The sequence below is a fragment of the Falco punctatus genome, assembly GCF_963210335.1.
Source record: "Falco punctatus genome assembly, chromosome: 6".
NCBI classification, from domain to species: domain Eukaryota; kingdom Metazoa; phylum Chordata; class Aves; order Falconiformes; family Falconidae; genus Falco; species Falco punctatus.
Window position 1 is genome coordinate 73,185,951 of NC_137585.1, and position 16,142 is coordinate 73,202,092.

Consider the following 16,142-nt stretch of genomic DNA (forward strand, 5'->3'; position numbering starts at 1 on the left):
TATATGCACAATAGTAAGTGCTTGTTACTAATGTGAGCAGCATTAACCTTGCCAAGCTCATTTAAAAGCAGATGCTACGACAAATGACATACTCCTTCTTAAACATATGGGATCTTTTATTGCTCTTATGTCATACTTACTTACTGCATCTTTTCTCAATAAAATATTAGGAAGGTTATTAACTAAATTCCCTGAAGCCTTTGTTGTTCCTCAAAGAGCTCCAGGGAATGTACTTTTAACTTGCTTTTTCTCATTTTTTTAACTTGCTCATACTGAGCGGTGTTGAAAACAGGCTGAAGTTCGTCAGAGAAGTAATTGTTGGTTAGTGAGTGGTGTCAGTATACCCTGCATTGAAAAATACACAGACGACAGAAGGATAAAATCTTTGGCTCTGATCCTGGTTTTAACAGAGCTGCTCACATGTGTTAAGCTATTCATGGCTCTTTTTGCAGGGGAAAAAAAGGCTACAGTAACTTTTTGAAGCAGTGAAACCATGTACAAAACATGAATGGAGAAAAGTAAACAAAACTATTCCTTTTAGTCATCCAGATGTTTGTGATCTGAGCTATTACAGATGATAAATGCATAGTACAGCTGGATCAGTGCTTTTGAAAAAGGATTTTTTTTTTTAATCATGCTGGGTATTTGAATAATCATTAATTTCAGTTTCAGAGGAAGAGGCTTTTGTTACACCCTAACTTTTTCCCCCCTTTCTATACTCACAGAAAGTGGTGCCAATAGCTATGAAACAGGTATTATGGTAAGCAAGGCTGTGGAAATAACAATTAATGGGAAGCTTCTGAAACCAGCAGGTAAGACAGAGTGGTGCTGAAACTCTAAATACAGTAGTTACTTGGTTGTTGCTTAACAGTGAATTAGAAATTTAATTGAGATTTCAAAGGAACTTCACTTTATATAACATTCTTTTCTCTGAGACTGTTTTAATCTTTCTGGTGGAAATCAAGCCAAAGATCTGGTTGTGTTTGAGTAAGAGTGCTTAATTTATTAGTCTCATGAAGGATATTGGTGGTCAGACAACAGAGCAAAAATCATATTTTCTCCTTTTCCAGTTTAATAATTTAGATGTTATTATAAAACACACCCTTTTTTTTTTTTTTAGGATTCTACAGTTACCTTTTTTCTTTTACTTTTTTTTTTTCATTTTACTAAAAAAGACTTTCATGTATTTCTTGTTAGTTGTTGGGATAAAAATTGACGCAACCAGCTGGATGGAAAATTTCACAAAAACCACAATCAAGAGCCTGGTAAGCAATTGACCGAGTCTTTTTTTGAACTTTATTTGCATTTCTCAAAGCTTCAGATACAAATAGGTCTAATAGCTCTTTGTGCCGGAGTCACACTGATGCATAGTTGCCAAGTAGTTGTGGTATTTAAATCATCCAAATGCACAAAATAAATCTATGTTGAAATAGGCTGTATTTTGTACGTGTCTTGCTTTCATAATTATAGAACATGGGTAAAGACAAAGAAAAATGACATATTCCAGCCAATAGACTCCCTAATAAGATTATGCTGTAGCAGTGAATAAGATCTGCAAAAGATTTGGTGAGTCTATATTTATTTAATATGAAAGATAGGTAAGCAGTCAACAGTAAGGATTTATATCGCAACCAACATCACAGCATTTTAGCAGAACTTAATGAAATAGGTGCTTAATCCTTTCATTCCTTATATCTAAAACTTAGGTGAAAATGGGAAGGGGGAAAGGCTAAATGGAAGGAAAAAAAAAAGTAATTAATGGAACACTGGGAAAGGAGAGGCACAAAATAAGGGCAATTATGGAACAATTGTGTGATGCAACATTGCTTGGTTAGTTGTATATTAAGGGAATCGATAACAGTGTCTGGCCGTTGTAGGTATTAGAGCTGTAGTTCAATGGGTAGGCAAATGCATTGCCTAAATGTCAGAACAGTTAAGGGCAAAAATACATAACTGAAAAAGAGAAAGAAAGGAATATCTCAGAATTAATTGGAGATGACTGCAGCATTATCTGGTAGTTGTTTTGCTCGGGATATGATGCAAGGGGACAGTTACATGTGTATGTATATACTTAATGCAAGAAAAAGAGAAAAAAAAAAATTAGTAGTCAAAGCCATAAAAGCTTACTGGAGATGGTGGGCTTCCTTTATCACATGCTTTGATACTGGCAAAAATTTCATGGTCGAAAAAGATACTTTGCAGCATATTTTCTAGTCTTTCTTTCCATACCTCAAACACATGGAAATGTACATGTTCTTTCTCTTTTGCTTTATACTTACAACACTGACATCTGACAAGTCCTCCAAACTATTTATTTCTAATATATTGAGTATACTTTAAAAGGGAGATGTATGAGGGACTTTGTGAAAGACAGTAGAGATTGTGCTGTTGATAATTACTGAATATGGGTTGTTCACACGGATATGTGTGATAAATGACACACAGTCAAAATTAATTTAAATTGATCTAGTGGTATTGAAAATCATATCACTTGTTCTTGTCTTGATTGATTAATATAACTGTAAAATGCAGTTTCTTCTGAAACATTTTTGTGAAGATTACTGTACTTCTCTTTTTTAGTGCAACAGTGAAATCTGTGGCTGTGAGAGAAACAGTATGGTAAGAATATATTCAGTTTATGAATATATGGCAAATTACAAAAATTCACTGATTCTCTCAGGATTTATCTAAGACAACATTTCTATCATTATTATTTAAGGATTAATTTTACAGAAAACAGGACTTAGTTATTTGTGTCTTGAAAAAGGTTAAGATTAGGAGGGGAGGGGGTGAAAGAGGGTATAAAAGTCAGATGAAGTGGTTGTTGCAAGAATCATTGCAATGAGGTTACAAGAACTAGAGGGATGAATTAAAATAAAGTAAAAGCAATAAAGAATGATGTGAAGAAAATGTGAGAAAAATATAATGGTAATTTTCAAAGCAAGAACCCAATCCTGAGGCAAGGGAATGTATTAAAAATAAAAAACTGGAGAAAATGAACACTAGAAGTATCCTAGAGAAGGGTAAATGCAAACTGAAAAGCATCAGAGTACATAATGTGCCCTTCAACAGTCATTAGTCATCCTCCTCTCCTCTGCTTTCAGACCATTCAGGATTTGGGAATCCCATAGCTCTGCTAGCATGCAGGAGAGCATAGCTTCAGGGGCTATCACAGTATCAGGTTCTGCCACGTGCTTCAAAGCTTTCTCTGCTCAGGTCTTCTGTAAATTCTTCTGTGGAGTGTGAAGATCATTAAATGCAAAAGTTACAGCAAAAATGGTACTCTGGAAGGTTCTCTGTTTGGTCTCATTGCTATTTCTCCAATCTCTGACTGCAAGGATCTTTCACAAAGTGCGGAGTATAGGGAACCAGTGGGCTTTCCATTCCTGCACCTGACACCTGGAAGAAACCCACTACAATCCTTGACAAGTGAAAATAATCATGACTAGCCAGCTGAGAGTCTGTCCTTAAAATTCTTACCACTGAAAGGTGCAAATGGAAAAGGACTTTAAGCATGGCTGAAGCACATGTGAAGTTGTAGTCCCTTATTATGAGTTGAGATTAAGTTATAATCAGATTTAATAAGGATATAGCACTCTTAGACCTAAAAAAGTATTACGCAAATAAGAATTTACAAAGCAACTTTTAATAATTAAGCCACAAGGAAGTCTTAGATCTGTACAGACTTTTATAACACTGATAGAAACACTGATATAACACTGATGTTACTTGTTATAACTTAATGTTGGTCCTTGACTATGGGGTCGTGATTTAGCATGAGCCACATAGATTTGAAGATGCTTCCAAAGTGCTGAATAAAAAATAGTTTCTTACAGTTCTCTTGACAAATCCTTACTGCAAAAATATTTCACTTTCTTACAATAGCATGTGGACTGTGTTATCCTTGATGATGGTGGATTTCTTTTGATGTCAAATCGGGATGAATATACACAACAGGTATGTATATTTTTAAGGACAGCACATAGAAAACAATAGGAAGAAGTTTTAAGAGAAAAAAGCCAGCATTTCACTTTCAGCTTACCCTAAGAATAACATTTCTGAATCATAAAAGTTTTGCTGTTTCAGAAATTCCAGTTATTTTGTTAGTCTTTTTCACAGCCTTGTTTATGGTTCAAGATGCCATACTTCTAGCAAGTTGCATTCTTTGTGCTCTGCCTTTGGTCTAGTAGGCTGCCAATGTAGCTGTGATGGTGAGGGCAGGTAGTATGGTATCTGCACACCTTCTTTCTCATATTCCTCTTGCTCTTCCCCAAGCAGGGTGGTCTCACTAATAATGCCTTTAAAATTACTGTCTAACTGAGCTCTCCAACCAAGCTTTTGGGAGAGAAGTAGTCAAAGAAAGAAATAAAAACATGAGTAGCACAACTGGATGAATTGGGGGGGGGGGGGGGGGGGGGGCGGGGGGAGTGAATCAGAACTGTTCACTTTTTTATGAGAAAAATACTTGGAAATACTTTAACTTATCTCTGTATATTCTCCCTCATCAGATTGGAAGATTCTTTGGTGAGATTGATCCTGGCCTGATGCGAAACCTGATTAACATGTCCCTGTATGCCTTTAACAAATCGTATGACTATCAATCAGTCTGCGATCCCGAAGAAGAACCAAAGCAAGGAGCTGGACTTCGTTCTGCTTATGTGGTCAGTAGAGCCTTGTGTGGTGACAGATATCCCCATAAAAGTCTGCATGTGTTTATACAAATAGCATAATCTCTGTTGTTGTTGTTGTTTGTTTGTTTGTTTTTTTTTCCCCCAGCCTACGATAACAGATATTTTGCATCTAGGATGGTGGGCTTCAGCAGCTGCCTGGTAAGTACAAGTATGTAGGAGTTCTGTATGTCCAAACTACAATTATTTGATGGGTTGAAACTGTGTTAGTCTTTTTCTTCCCTCTGCAGAACTGCTGTGAACCTTTTGTTTCTGCTGTTTCTTATGGTGAAAATTTTTAACTATGTCTCCAAACTCCTTGGAAAAATTCTGTGTTCTGACAACAGTTGAATTTGAAACTACTCTTGCTAGGTTTTGTGGTTGTGTGTTCTGACTCTACAAAATCAGCTTCAGGAAACAGAGTTGGAATTAATAGTCTAAGCCTGATTGACAGGTGTGAAGGTTCAGGTTAAATTATTACTTTTAGAATTATTGATCACTTGGCTGCCTGTTTCAAAATATTGTCTTTCCCTTTTTCTAGCAAGAAGCCGTAAGGAAATCAATGTTTGCTTTTCAATGAATCATTTTACAAAACCACATGAATCAGAATAATTTGAGTTGAAATGGACCTTAAAAGGTCATCTAGTCCAACCACCTCTGCAATGAACAGGGGCATCTTCAACTAGATCAGGTTGCTCAGAGCTCTGTCCAACCTGGTCTTGAGTGTTTCCAGTGATAAGGCATCTACCACCTCTCTGGGCAACCTGTTCCAGTGTCTCACCACCTTCATTGTAAAAAATGTCTTCCTCCTATCTAGTCTGAATCTACCCTCTTTTAATTTAAAACCATTACTCTATGTCCTATTGCAACAGGCCCTGTGAAAAAGTCTGTCCTCATCTTTCTTATAAGCACATTGTAAGTACTGAAAGGCCACAATAAGTCTCCCTGGAGACTGCTCTGGGCTGAACAACACCAATTCTCTCAGACTTCTCTTATAGGAGAGATGTTCCATCCCTCTGATCATTTTTGTCGTCACCCTCTGGACCTGTCCAACAAGTCCATGTCTTTCCTGTGCTGAGGGCTCCAGAACTGGACGCTGGTACTCCAGGTGGGGTTGCACAAGAGCAGAGCAGAGGGGCAGAATCACCTCCCTCAAACTTCTGGCCCCGCTTCTTTTGATGCAGCCCAGGACATGGTTGGTTTTCTGGGCTGCAAGTACACATTGCCAACTCATTTCCAAATTTTCATCCACCAGTACTCTCAAGTCCTTCTTCGCAGGGCTGCTCTCAATCCCTTCATGTGCCAGCCTGTAATGATATGTGGAGTTGCACAACCAGGTGCATAACCTTGCACTTGGCCTTGTTGAAATCCGTGAGGTTCACATGAGGTTTACACAGGTCCACTTTTTCAGCTTGTCCAGGTCCTTCTGAATGGCATCCCATCCCTCAGTTGTGTCAACCGCACCACTCATCTCAGTGTCATCTGCAAACGTGCTGACGGTGCACTCAATCCCACTATGTCATTGGTGAAGAGTACTGGTCCCAGTACGGTTCCCTGAGGGACACTACTTGTCCCCAGTCTGCATCTGGACATTAAACCATTGACCACTGCCCTCTGGATGCAACCATCCAGCCAATTCCTTATCCACCGAACAGTCCACCCATCAAATCCATATCTCTCTGATTTAGAGAGAAGGATGTTGTGGGGCACCAAGTCAGAGGCCCTTCAAAGTCCAGACAAGTGACATCCATATCTCTTCATTGGTCCACTGATGTAGTCACTCCACCAGAGAAGGGCACTACATTGTTCAGGCAGGACTTGCCCTTGATGAAGCCATTCTAGTTGTATCGTCACCTCTCTGTCCTCTGTGTGCCTTACCGTAGCTTCTAAGAGAATCTGTTCCATGATCTTCTCAGGCACAAAGGTTAGGCTGACAGGTCAGTAGCCCAGGGTCCTCCTTTCTACCCTTTTTAAAAATGGGTGCAATTTTTGCCTTTTTCCAGTCACCAGGGATTTCACCTGACTGCTGTGATTTTTCAAGTATCATGGCTTGGCAATTACATCAGCCAGTTCCCTTGAGATTCTGGGATGCACTGTGTCAGGTCCCATAGACATGTATATTCAGGTTCCCCAGATGGTCATGAACCTGATCTTCCTTACAGTGGGAAGGACTTTGCTCCTCCAGTCCCCACCTTATGGTCCATCCACTTGGGAGGTGCAGTAAGAGAGGTTGCCAGGCGAGACTGAGGCAAAAGAGTTGTTGAGTGCCTCAGCCTTCTCCTCACTCATTGTTACCAGTTTGCCGTTCTTGCTCATTTGTTGGGGGGGAGGTACAGTTTCTTTGGCCTTCATTTTCTGGAGTAGAAGCCCTGTAGGTCTTGTTTAAAGCTCTGTCAATGAGACCCGCTAATTTGTGGGCAATGAACCTTCTCTACTACAAAATGTATAGAAGTCTTGCTTAGACTGCAGGATAACCAATATGTTATCTGGCGGCACAGTTCAGTTAAAAGTTTTCATGATAATTATTTGTTCGTTCTTTGAAATGGAATTAAAAAGCACCACTGAACTATTTCAAGGAAGCAAATACATATAAAGCATGTGGGATAAGTCTATAGTCATTGTCCTAGCGTTTTCTGTAGCTGAGGGGAAAAGTTTTTTATATTTGGACTGCTGTGGAGTTTTGGGATTGACCTTGAGAGAGGCAGGGTTGCACCGCTACTTAGGTTTATCTTTCACTTTATCAATTTTGGCTTGGTTATTACCATTAATAATATGGCATTATTAATAATAGCCAAGAAATAACTTTACCTATTTGAGAGCCACGTAGATAGACACCTCTGTCAGCTGCTTCTTCAGCACCACATTGGGATAAGTAATTGGGACTGATGTGATACTTTTGCATTGGTGTGAATTGCCCCCTTGGAGACTGTTCCCTTTTCTAAAGTAATGATGCTTACTTTTTTTGTCAAATTATCAAGATGGAATAAATTACTTACTTTATGAGTTAAAGTATATAGCAGATGAACAAACACAGTAATGTTCTCACAGATAGCACTATGAAAATTGTATATTGGTTTTTATTGCTGGTTACATTTGGTTAAGAGCAACAGCAAAAATCTCAGTTTTCTTGGAAAACAGCAGACCTCAAAAACTGGCGATGGGCAATAATCCAGAAGAGAAACTTGAGCTCTTCTCAAGCAGAGAGACTTTCGTTTATCAGTTTTCAAATCAGACTCAGTGGTCTGGACTCAATTTAGACCTAAGGTTTATTTTGTATGATGTTTAACTTGAAAGCACCGCATGAAAGTATGTTCTATGGACATGTTTTTAATGGAATCTAGATCAGAAGCAGGCAGAGAAGGCCATTAAGCGAGCAGAGTGAAAAAAGCTGACCAAAAATGGACTCGGTGAGGCACCTGGCAAAAGCAAATGCAGGGAAATAGGAGAAAGCAGGTTGTTAAAGAAAACTATAGTGTTTCAAGCAACAATGTGGGATAAAGGTGTGAGTGATAATCTTCAAAATTTCTGTGGGATCCATCAGCATTTAGTTCAGAGAGTATGTGTCATTTCTCCTTCATGCTTTTTTAACTCAGAAGGTTTAAGTTTTCCCAGGCTGCCCTTTTCAGTCAGTACCCAGTAAATTCTGTGGTAAGCCTTTGTGAAGGATTACTATTTTCTGTCAGCAAATTGCATCACCTGCGTGGCATCGGGTCTCTTCTCATCCATGATGGTCAGTGTACTGTCTGATGATTGGAGGCGCAAAGCTGTGGATGTGAATCCAGAGCTCCCTCAGGCAATGCCTCCGCTGGAAAGGTGACAGGCAGATTCAGTTTCTTTACACATGGATCACACTGGATAAGGAGAAAAGGAAAGAATCTTTGAGGTTGAGTAAAGTTATACAGTCCCTTCTCTCTGCAGGGTAGGCATTAGAACAGAATGAGATGAGGAGACATCAGGTAGAAGCAAACCTAAAATGTGATGACAGGGAAATACAGCTTGGGAAGGTTTAAGCAGACGCAATGAGTCAAGGAATGTAACTGGTGCAACTGCTGTTTTAACAAGTTGGTAGAGGAGAAAGGGCCATGTATGTGGCAAGCTGGTACTTGCTTCAAGTAAAGAAAATAGGGAAAATATGATCATGAGTGAAGAAAAATAATTTGAAAGAAGTGGAGCTCTCTAAGCCTAAGCATTTTAGTAGCATCTAGGAGAAAAAACATATTCTGTACCTTGAGAGCAGGAATAGGGATGATTTTAAAAGCCAGCTGCTACAGTAATGATTTTTATAATACACTTGCAATATTCCAGTGTTTGTCTCCTTCTGAGCAATTTAATGAACTTTAATCAGTGTAAAGTATCTAATTCAGAAGCATTTTCCCCAAGTATGCTCAAAAGGAGTTCCGGCTGGTTTAAGTGTCAGAGGAATGCCAACGTGCCTCTTCCATTTCCCACAGAGGTGTAAGAGGAGGACATGGATGGCATGACAACATTTCCATTATGTGAATTATGGGCACAAATGCTAGCAGAATAAAATATGAGTGTGAAAGAAGACATGGGAGAAAGTGTGAAAAGAAAACCAGAGTCAAAACTGTAAGGCTTAAAGAAACACAGCTTTAATAACTGGCAAAAGGATAATAAGCCATGATAATGTCATTGTTAATAGATCTTATTTCAGGAGTTTTTAAGCATCTGTTAAAATACCAAGAAGACGGAGTCTTTAACATACAGATGTATCTTGTCTTTCTGTGTTCAGGTCTATCTTACAGCAGCTGTTTTTGAGCTTGACTTTTCCACGTTTCCTTGAAGCAGGTAAGTCCTGCCATAGTTGGGTCTCCCCATTGCACCTGTGACTTAAAAAATGTCATTGTTTATTTATTTATTTTTTTTATTTTCATCAGCTGACATGGAAGATGATGATTTCAGTGCTGCCCTGCCTAAAACAAGCTGTATCACTGAGCAAACTCAGTATTTCTTTGAAAATGATGATAAATCCTTTGGTGGGATTGTAGATTGTATAAACTGCTCCAGGTAAAATTTCTTAACTATAAATAATAATTTTTGGATATTCATTTATTTTACAAAAGAAAATGACACTATTAGAAGAATAAAGAATATATTTTGCATTCGTTACACCAACCTTACATAAGCAAGACAGGGAAGTATCTAGGCAGTAAAACGATAAATTGCATTCTTTTTGTATTTTTTAGAGTATATTTTAAGTGTAATAATTAAAGAATTATAGAAACATTTTATTAAAATTTTTGGTTTGTGGCCTGTATATGCTCCATGAGAGTAGTATTTCTATCCCTGTTACATTTTGTTTTCTTTTAATTTATTACATAAACTTAAAAGCATGCTGCAATATTCAGAACGAGATAATTTTCTTTAATCTGGTTATGTATTGGAATTTTTGATGGTCAAGAAGATGATGCAATTTATCTTCAAATTTACCTTCTGTTCAGTAGCACTCATGATTTAAGAGCTGTGGGTCTTAATAAGCAAACCATGCTGTTTTGTTTTGTGATTAAAAGAATTACTCTTCAGACTCCATATGCCCATTCAAAATGATATTTAATGTTAAAAAAATCAGATACTTCAGAAACATAGTGACTTGGACCTAGATCTGTGTTTCATGCAAAAGCCTGCTGGGTTGAAAGTTTGCATACATTAGGATTTCTGAGAATGTCTTAGAAATTAACAGTGGGGTTTCACACTTCTTGAAGACAATATTTCAAGCCAGGAAAGAAAGACAGGACACTGGAGAATGGTGGATACAGCGAAAACATTCAGACCTTTTTTTCCCACTTCCATACTTCCTCCTCCATGTTGCTAGTTTGTATCTGCATGGTACCTGGTTGCACAGAGAACTCATAAGCTGGGATTTTGGGATTTGGTTTTGGTTTTTGTAGTTTTTTCATTTGTGTTTTGATTGTGTGGTTTGTTCTTTTTTGTTTTTGGGTTTTTTCTTAATCTGGAGAGTTTACAGAAGCATTCTTTAGTTCAATTTACTAAAAGACTACAGAAATTATTATGCTAATATTGCAAAAATAGCGCCACAGTGTGTGAATGAGTATGAAAGGACAATTTAAGCTGGTTAAAACAAACCAGATATGTAATCACATCATCAGTTATTTAATTAACAGGTATTTTATCCTCTTACTGTACTTAATCAGTGGTATGAACATCTGTGAGATTTCAGAAATAATCTGATCAATTCACACCTAGGTAATAAAATTTGCCTGTATAGAGTGGTAACAACCCATATGAAAAGTCTTACTTACTAGTTTATGTGTATGAAAATGTATTTAGAATCCACTAAAAGCAATTAACCTATTAGACTGTACTGAATTTACCTCTGTTTGACAGATGGAATATATTTTATTAATGACGAAGAAATCTTAAGATTTTTTTCTCTGCTTTTTTGAAGGCCTGTCTTCCTTTCTAATAAATTTCAATTGTACGTGAAAATTATCCTTGAAAAAAAATCCTTTAGTATCTGAGGCATGAAGCGTATTATCTTTAGTTTAAAGATATAATACTGCCTATTCAATTATCTATAAATTGAAAGTTACTGTACTAACTTAAAGGCCTTTCTTGGAATTGTATGTACATAAAAATACAAAAAATATAAATCCAATACAGAACAAACATTCCCTAAACCTCTTTCTCACCCTTCTTACAGACAGGTTTATGTGTTGGGGTTTTGTTTATTTCTTTCTTTTTGTGGTTGGGGGTTTTCTCGGTGTTGTTAGAGGAAGAAATGATGCTGAACTGATGTTATTTCTCAGTACAGCTACTGTTGCAGCAGTACAGAGCTAGCTATTAACTCAATTAAAGTAATTTTATGCTCTTTTCCATTTTTTCTACTAATAAGTCTAGTTGAAAGGGGAAGCCATAGAAATGTCAAAAAGATTACAAAATTTATTATAAATGTTTCTCGCTGTTCATTAATGGGAAAGATAAACAGTAGCAGGCAGACTGAATCTGTGAAGTCAGATTACTTTTGTTCCAATACTGTGTGTCCTTCTCAAACATGGATTTCTTTGCTTCATTTAAACATAGGTTTTTGTTGGCTTTTTTTACAGACTTTATCATGCAGAGAAGATTTCCAACACCAATCTAGTATTCATTATTAGTGACAGCCAACTGCTGTGCCGCTCCTGTGACCCAAAGCCACTTATGCAAGCTGAGAAGCCGGGTATCCTTTAAAATCATGTTATTTAGTAATGCAGATTGATTTTTTACTATGATATACTGGAATATATTTGGAGAAAACGGCCTGTTTGTGTACATATCAGTAGCGTGGTTGCCATTGGAGTACTTGTAGCAGCAGATATTTGTGGATGATATCACAAATCGTCTGAGGCAGCAGTCACTGAGGTAGAGAGCAAAGCTGTGAGGACCTAAACAGAAAAGGGCTCGCAGGAACTTAATGAAGTTTCCAAAAAGCAGATGCAAAGTCTTGGATCCAGGACAGAATAGTGACATGCAGCTGGACACACTGGGGGTGGAGTTACTGGAAATAGCTTTGCAGGAAAGGACTTGAAGATCACGATGGACAAGAAATTGAGCATCAGTTGCCACTATGCCTTACCAGTCACATCCTGGGCTATGTTAGCAAGAGTGTAGCCAGCAGGCTGGAAGAATTGATCCATCCAGCTTTTCAGCACTGATAAGACCACATCTGAAGTGCTGTGTACAGTTTGGGGCTTCCCAGTACCACACTGCCATCCTGGGGGAAGTCCAGTGAAGGGCCACCAAGGTGGTTGGCATCTGGAGCACAGGACAGGCAAGGGGAGTCTGAGACTCCTGGGTTTGTTCAGCCTTTAGGAAAGGCAAGGGTATGTCTGTCTAGAGAAATAAAAAAAAAGGGCAACACCAACATGAGAGTGTTTGGTCCTGAAAAGTCTGAATACTGCACTGATGCCTACAACACTGAGGTGAAGTGATGAAAGTGCTTTAGTGTGTGCTCAGTGCCAGTGAGAACTGCGTTTTGTGGAAACTGCTTTAACCATCAAAAGCTAAAGTTTATCCAGCTGTTAGCACAGAATTTCTTCAGAGCTGGCTGGAGACATAGGTGGTATACATGCTAAGCAGAGTCCTTGCAACCATGCATTAAAATTAAAAACATGTAAAAAGTAGTTCTAATTTGCAACCACCTTCATGCCAATCTCTATGCCTTTAGCCTGTTCGGTCCAGTAGATACCTGTAGGTGATGGTGATGGAAATACATAAACCCAACATATACATACTCTAGGCAAGGAGAAATTCAACCTCAGTTTTTCTCTGTTATATGTGCCTGAGGATAGCACGCCAGAGATGGTAAATCAAATCATAATTTGGATTATTGTGACAGAATATGGAAAACAATTAGCAATACCTTTGTCCATGTCAGGAAGTTAGTTGAGACAGCCTCTCCCATTCCTGAAAGAAAAGCAGATGATGGTAGAGATGACCGAGTTTCTTTGGCACAAGCAATGCCTTCATTGCCACATCAATAAAACTGGAATTCCATCTACACTTTGGCTGAAAAGGAAGCTAGGTTGGGGTGGAAGCAATATCCATGTCATCACAGAGCTGTGTAAACATATCCTAATATTCTAATTCACTCCAGTCCCTGACAGGTTGATTAACTGTAGTCACTGTCTGAATTCCTAGTCAGGACTCGCTATAGAAAATGAAGCACGTTGGATGGGAAATGGGCACATAACGTGCATTTCCCTGTGGGGCCCAAACATTCTAGAAAGCAATAAATGACCTCAAATGGCAGCCAGAGCAGCTGGGTGGGCTTATGTTGACTAAATGAACTATTTTATTTTTGTTCCAACTATGCAGTAGTAAGCCATTCTCTATTTTCTATAACTAAGGTACATTGTGAAATGCAGATGTAGCATAACCTCACACAAGCAGACAGAATGACCTTTGGGTGCTATTCAGATGGTTATTATTAGACTCTGCTTCCTTTTTGCTGGTACAGCTTTGCTTGTGCACATTGTCTTTTTGAATATTTCTGCGATTTGACTCACTCCCCTTTCAGCTGGGGCCTGGCAAAGGAAAGGGGAGGTGGGTCTGATAACATCTGAATGAAGACAGATGTAGATCTGTAGAACTAAATTCCCAGTCCTCTTGCCTTCTCTTTCATTGGGTATCTCCACTTATTGCAATGAAGCTGCTGTAGTACACAACAGTGCATGTATAGGATTGCTTCAAGTACAAGTTAGAGCTACTAAGAGAAATGAAGAATCGGTGGTCATTTTTTTTAAAAACACCAGCTTAGCTTTAAATTTGTGTACTACCAACTGTGGAATAAAAACAGCTTAACTTACTGAATGGTAACATAAGCAGGTTTCAACGTAAGACAGTTCTGCAGTTTACCCTATCCATGCTTTTCAACTATGCCGCAATGATTTGTGTCCCTTGTTAGCCTGTGGCAAATGTGGAGTATAGTATTAACATTTCAATATCAGCAATTACAGATTTCAGAGACATAAGCTAAAGTATTACCTCACATTTACAGTTATCTAATTAATAGCATGTCACTGCTTCCATTTCTATCCTGCTGTTGCACTGCTCGGACAGCATTTTCTCTGTCTGCATCACTGACATGCTAATGAGATCTGATTAGATTTTGTCGTTTACTATCAAAGCCTACAGTGGGGTGATCTTGTCTATGATATTTGGGGTAAGATAGGTGTATACATAATAAAACCAGTAGTTCTTACCAGGCCTTCACTGCAATATATAGCATTACTCTTCCAAACAGGCTTCTTCACTTTTACTGTATATCTTCATTTTAGCAGAATAACTCAGTGGTAACATATGCTATAACCACTCAGCACCATTGAAAGTTTACTACTTTATCAAATATTTTCTGTAATATTTATGGAATGGTAATAAAGGCTATACAAAAAATCTTTAAAAAACCCTCAGCTTTTATTTTGTTACAGTTCTGGAAGTACTGGTTCTAAAAAGTCATGCAGTATGTTTCTTTTCTTGATTAGAACAGTGTTAAAAAAAGAGTATTTGATTTTGATTTATCTGGAGGGTTGGTTTGATTTTGTTTAATTTAAACACGGAACTGTGATTATTGATGTTTATTTTAATACTATCTGAATTATCATAAATCTTCTCTTTGCCCACTAAAGTAAAAACAGAACGTTAATCCTGCTAATGCACAATGCATGAAAAAGAGTCACGCTCCTTAACCAGGGAAACAGATGAAGGGCCAAATCCTTGTGAAATGGTCAAACAACCTAGATACAGAAAGGGTCCTGATGTCTGTTTTGATGAAGCCAAACAGGTAAATTTGAACTTATAAGACTTTAGGACTATGTTTAAAAACAATTGTAGAGTTGTTTTAGAAGAGCTGTAAAAAACTATGTTTAAATGTACCTCGGTGCCTGGTAACCTATCTATCACTAAACACATACTGTTCACTCTGGACCATGGCCACTCTATTTCAAGTATCCCATAATTAACATAAAATTAACAGCTGCTTTTTTATCTGCCTTTCCTCTATAACCATTGCACTTTCACACATGATTCCCACTAGGAAAAATAACCCAGCAGTGAGCATAAAACTGGTGGTCTGTCTACAATGCTATGAAATTCAGTTCAGTAGCTTTCTCAAATACATGAGAAACCTGGCTTAGAAGTAGTATTTTTATGTTAGTGTTACCAAACATTAAAGATGTTGTTAAATGATTAAAAACATTATATTTGATTAGGATGTTGTTCCTTTTAGAAATTCTGTAAATGTGTATTGACCTTAGGTGACATTCTTAACAGGTGACATTCTTAACAGGTATGAAAGTGCATTGCTTTACTGCAATCAGCAGAACTATGCTGTTTAGTACTCCCTGTACTGTATATATTAATTTTTTTAAGAAGAAAAATTATAGCTGTGCCAGAATATACTCTCTGTCTTACCTTTCAAAATGCTGTATGAAAGCAAATATATTGAATTCAAATTGTTCAGCATAAATGTCAAGACAAAAAATACTGAACAGGGAAGTACCTGCCATTATAGAAAATATTTTTAAAATGATTTTGTAACACCTCATCTCATTTTTGCAAAGGAAAGATTGTCCAGACTAGAGCAGTTAGTTGGCTATAACTGCTGTGTAACAAGTTTTATTCCAGTATATTATCTGTTTTTCTTTAATAAGGCACAATTACTGAGATGTCAGTAGTGTTATAAAAGCCCACAGAGTTGGTATTCAATGCATTTTTCTAGTAACCAGATTTTATTTTAAATATAAAGTCTTACTGGCCAACAAAGGTTAAATGAAGTTGCAAAAAACATCCAAAAGCTATTTTACCATTGTAAATATTCTAAATCCTCCTGATATGATTGTGTGTGAAAGTACAACTCTTGCTTACTAGCATGATGTGCTAATCAGTGTGTAAGTCACGTGTTTTGTAACAGTGGACTGTTTTAGTTAAGTTTATTTGCAAAATTTGCTGTGAATCTCTTGC

General features: G+C 37.6%; 1 protein-coding gene across 11 annotated transcripts in view; it reads left to right on the forward strand.

The window, feature by feature from the left end:
* The window catches only part of CACNA2D1 (calcium voltage-gated channel auxiliary subunit alpha2delta 1), a 434,287-nt gene that overhangs the window by 405,825 nt on the left and 12,320 nt on the right, over window positions 1–16,142 (forward strand). For all 11 annotated transcript variants that reach the window (XM_080392375.1, XM_080392376.1, XM_080392369.1 and 8 more), the window contains 10 exons: window positions 726–812; window positions 1,198–1,265; window positions 2,581–2,619; window positions 3,886–3,957; window positions 4,509–4,661; window positions 4,777–4,829; window positions 9,418–9,473; window positions 9,563–9,692; window positions 11,750–11,862; window positions 14,882–14,964. In XM_080392375.1, the coding sequence (XP_080248501.1) occupies window positions 726–812; window positions 1,198–1,265; window positions 2,581–2,619; window positions 3,886–3,957; window positions 4,509–4,661; window positions 4,777–4,829; window positions 9,418–9,473; window positions 9,563–9,692; window positions 11,750–11,862; window positions 14,882–14,964 (854 nt within the window). The remainder of the gene's footprint in view (window positions 1–725; window positions 813–1,197; window positions 1,266–2,580; window positions 2,620–3,885; window positions 3,958–4,508; window positions 4,662–4,776; window positions 4,830–9,417; window positions 9,474–9,562; window positions 9,693–11,749; window positions 11,863–14,881; window positions 14,965–16,142) is intronic.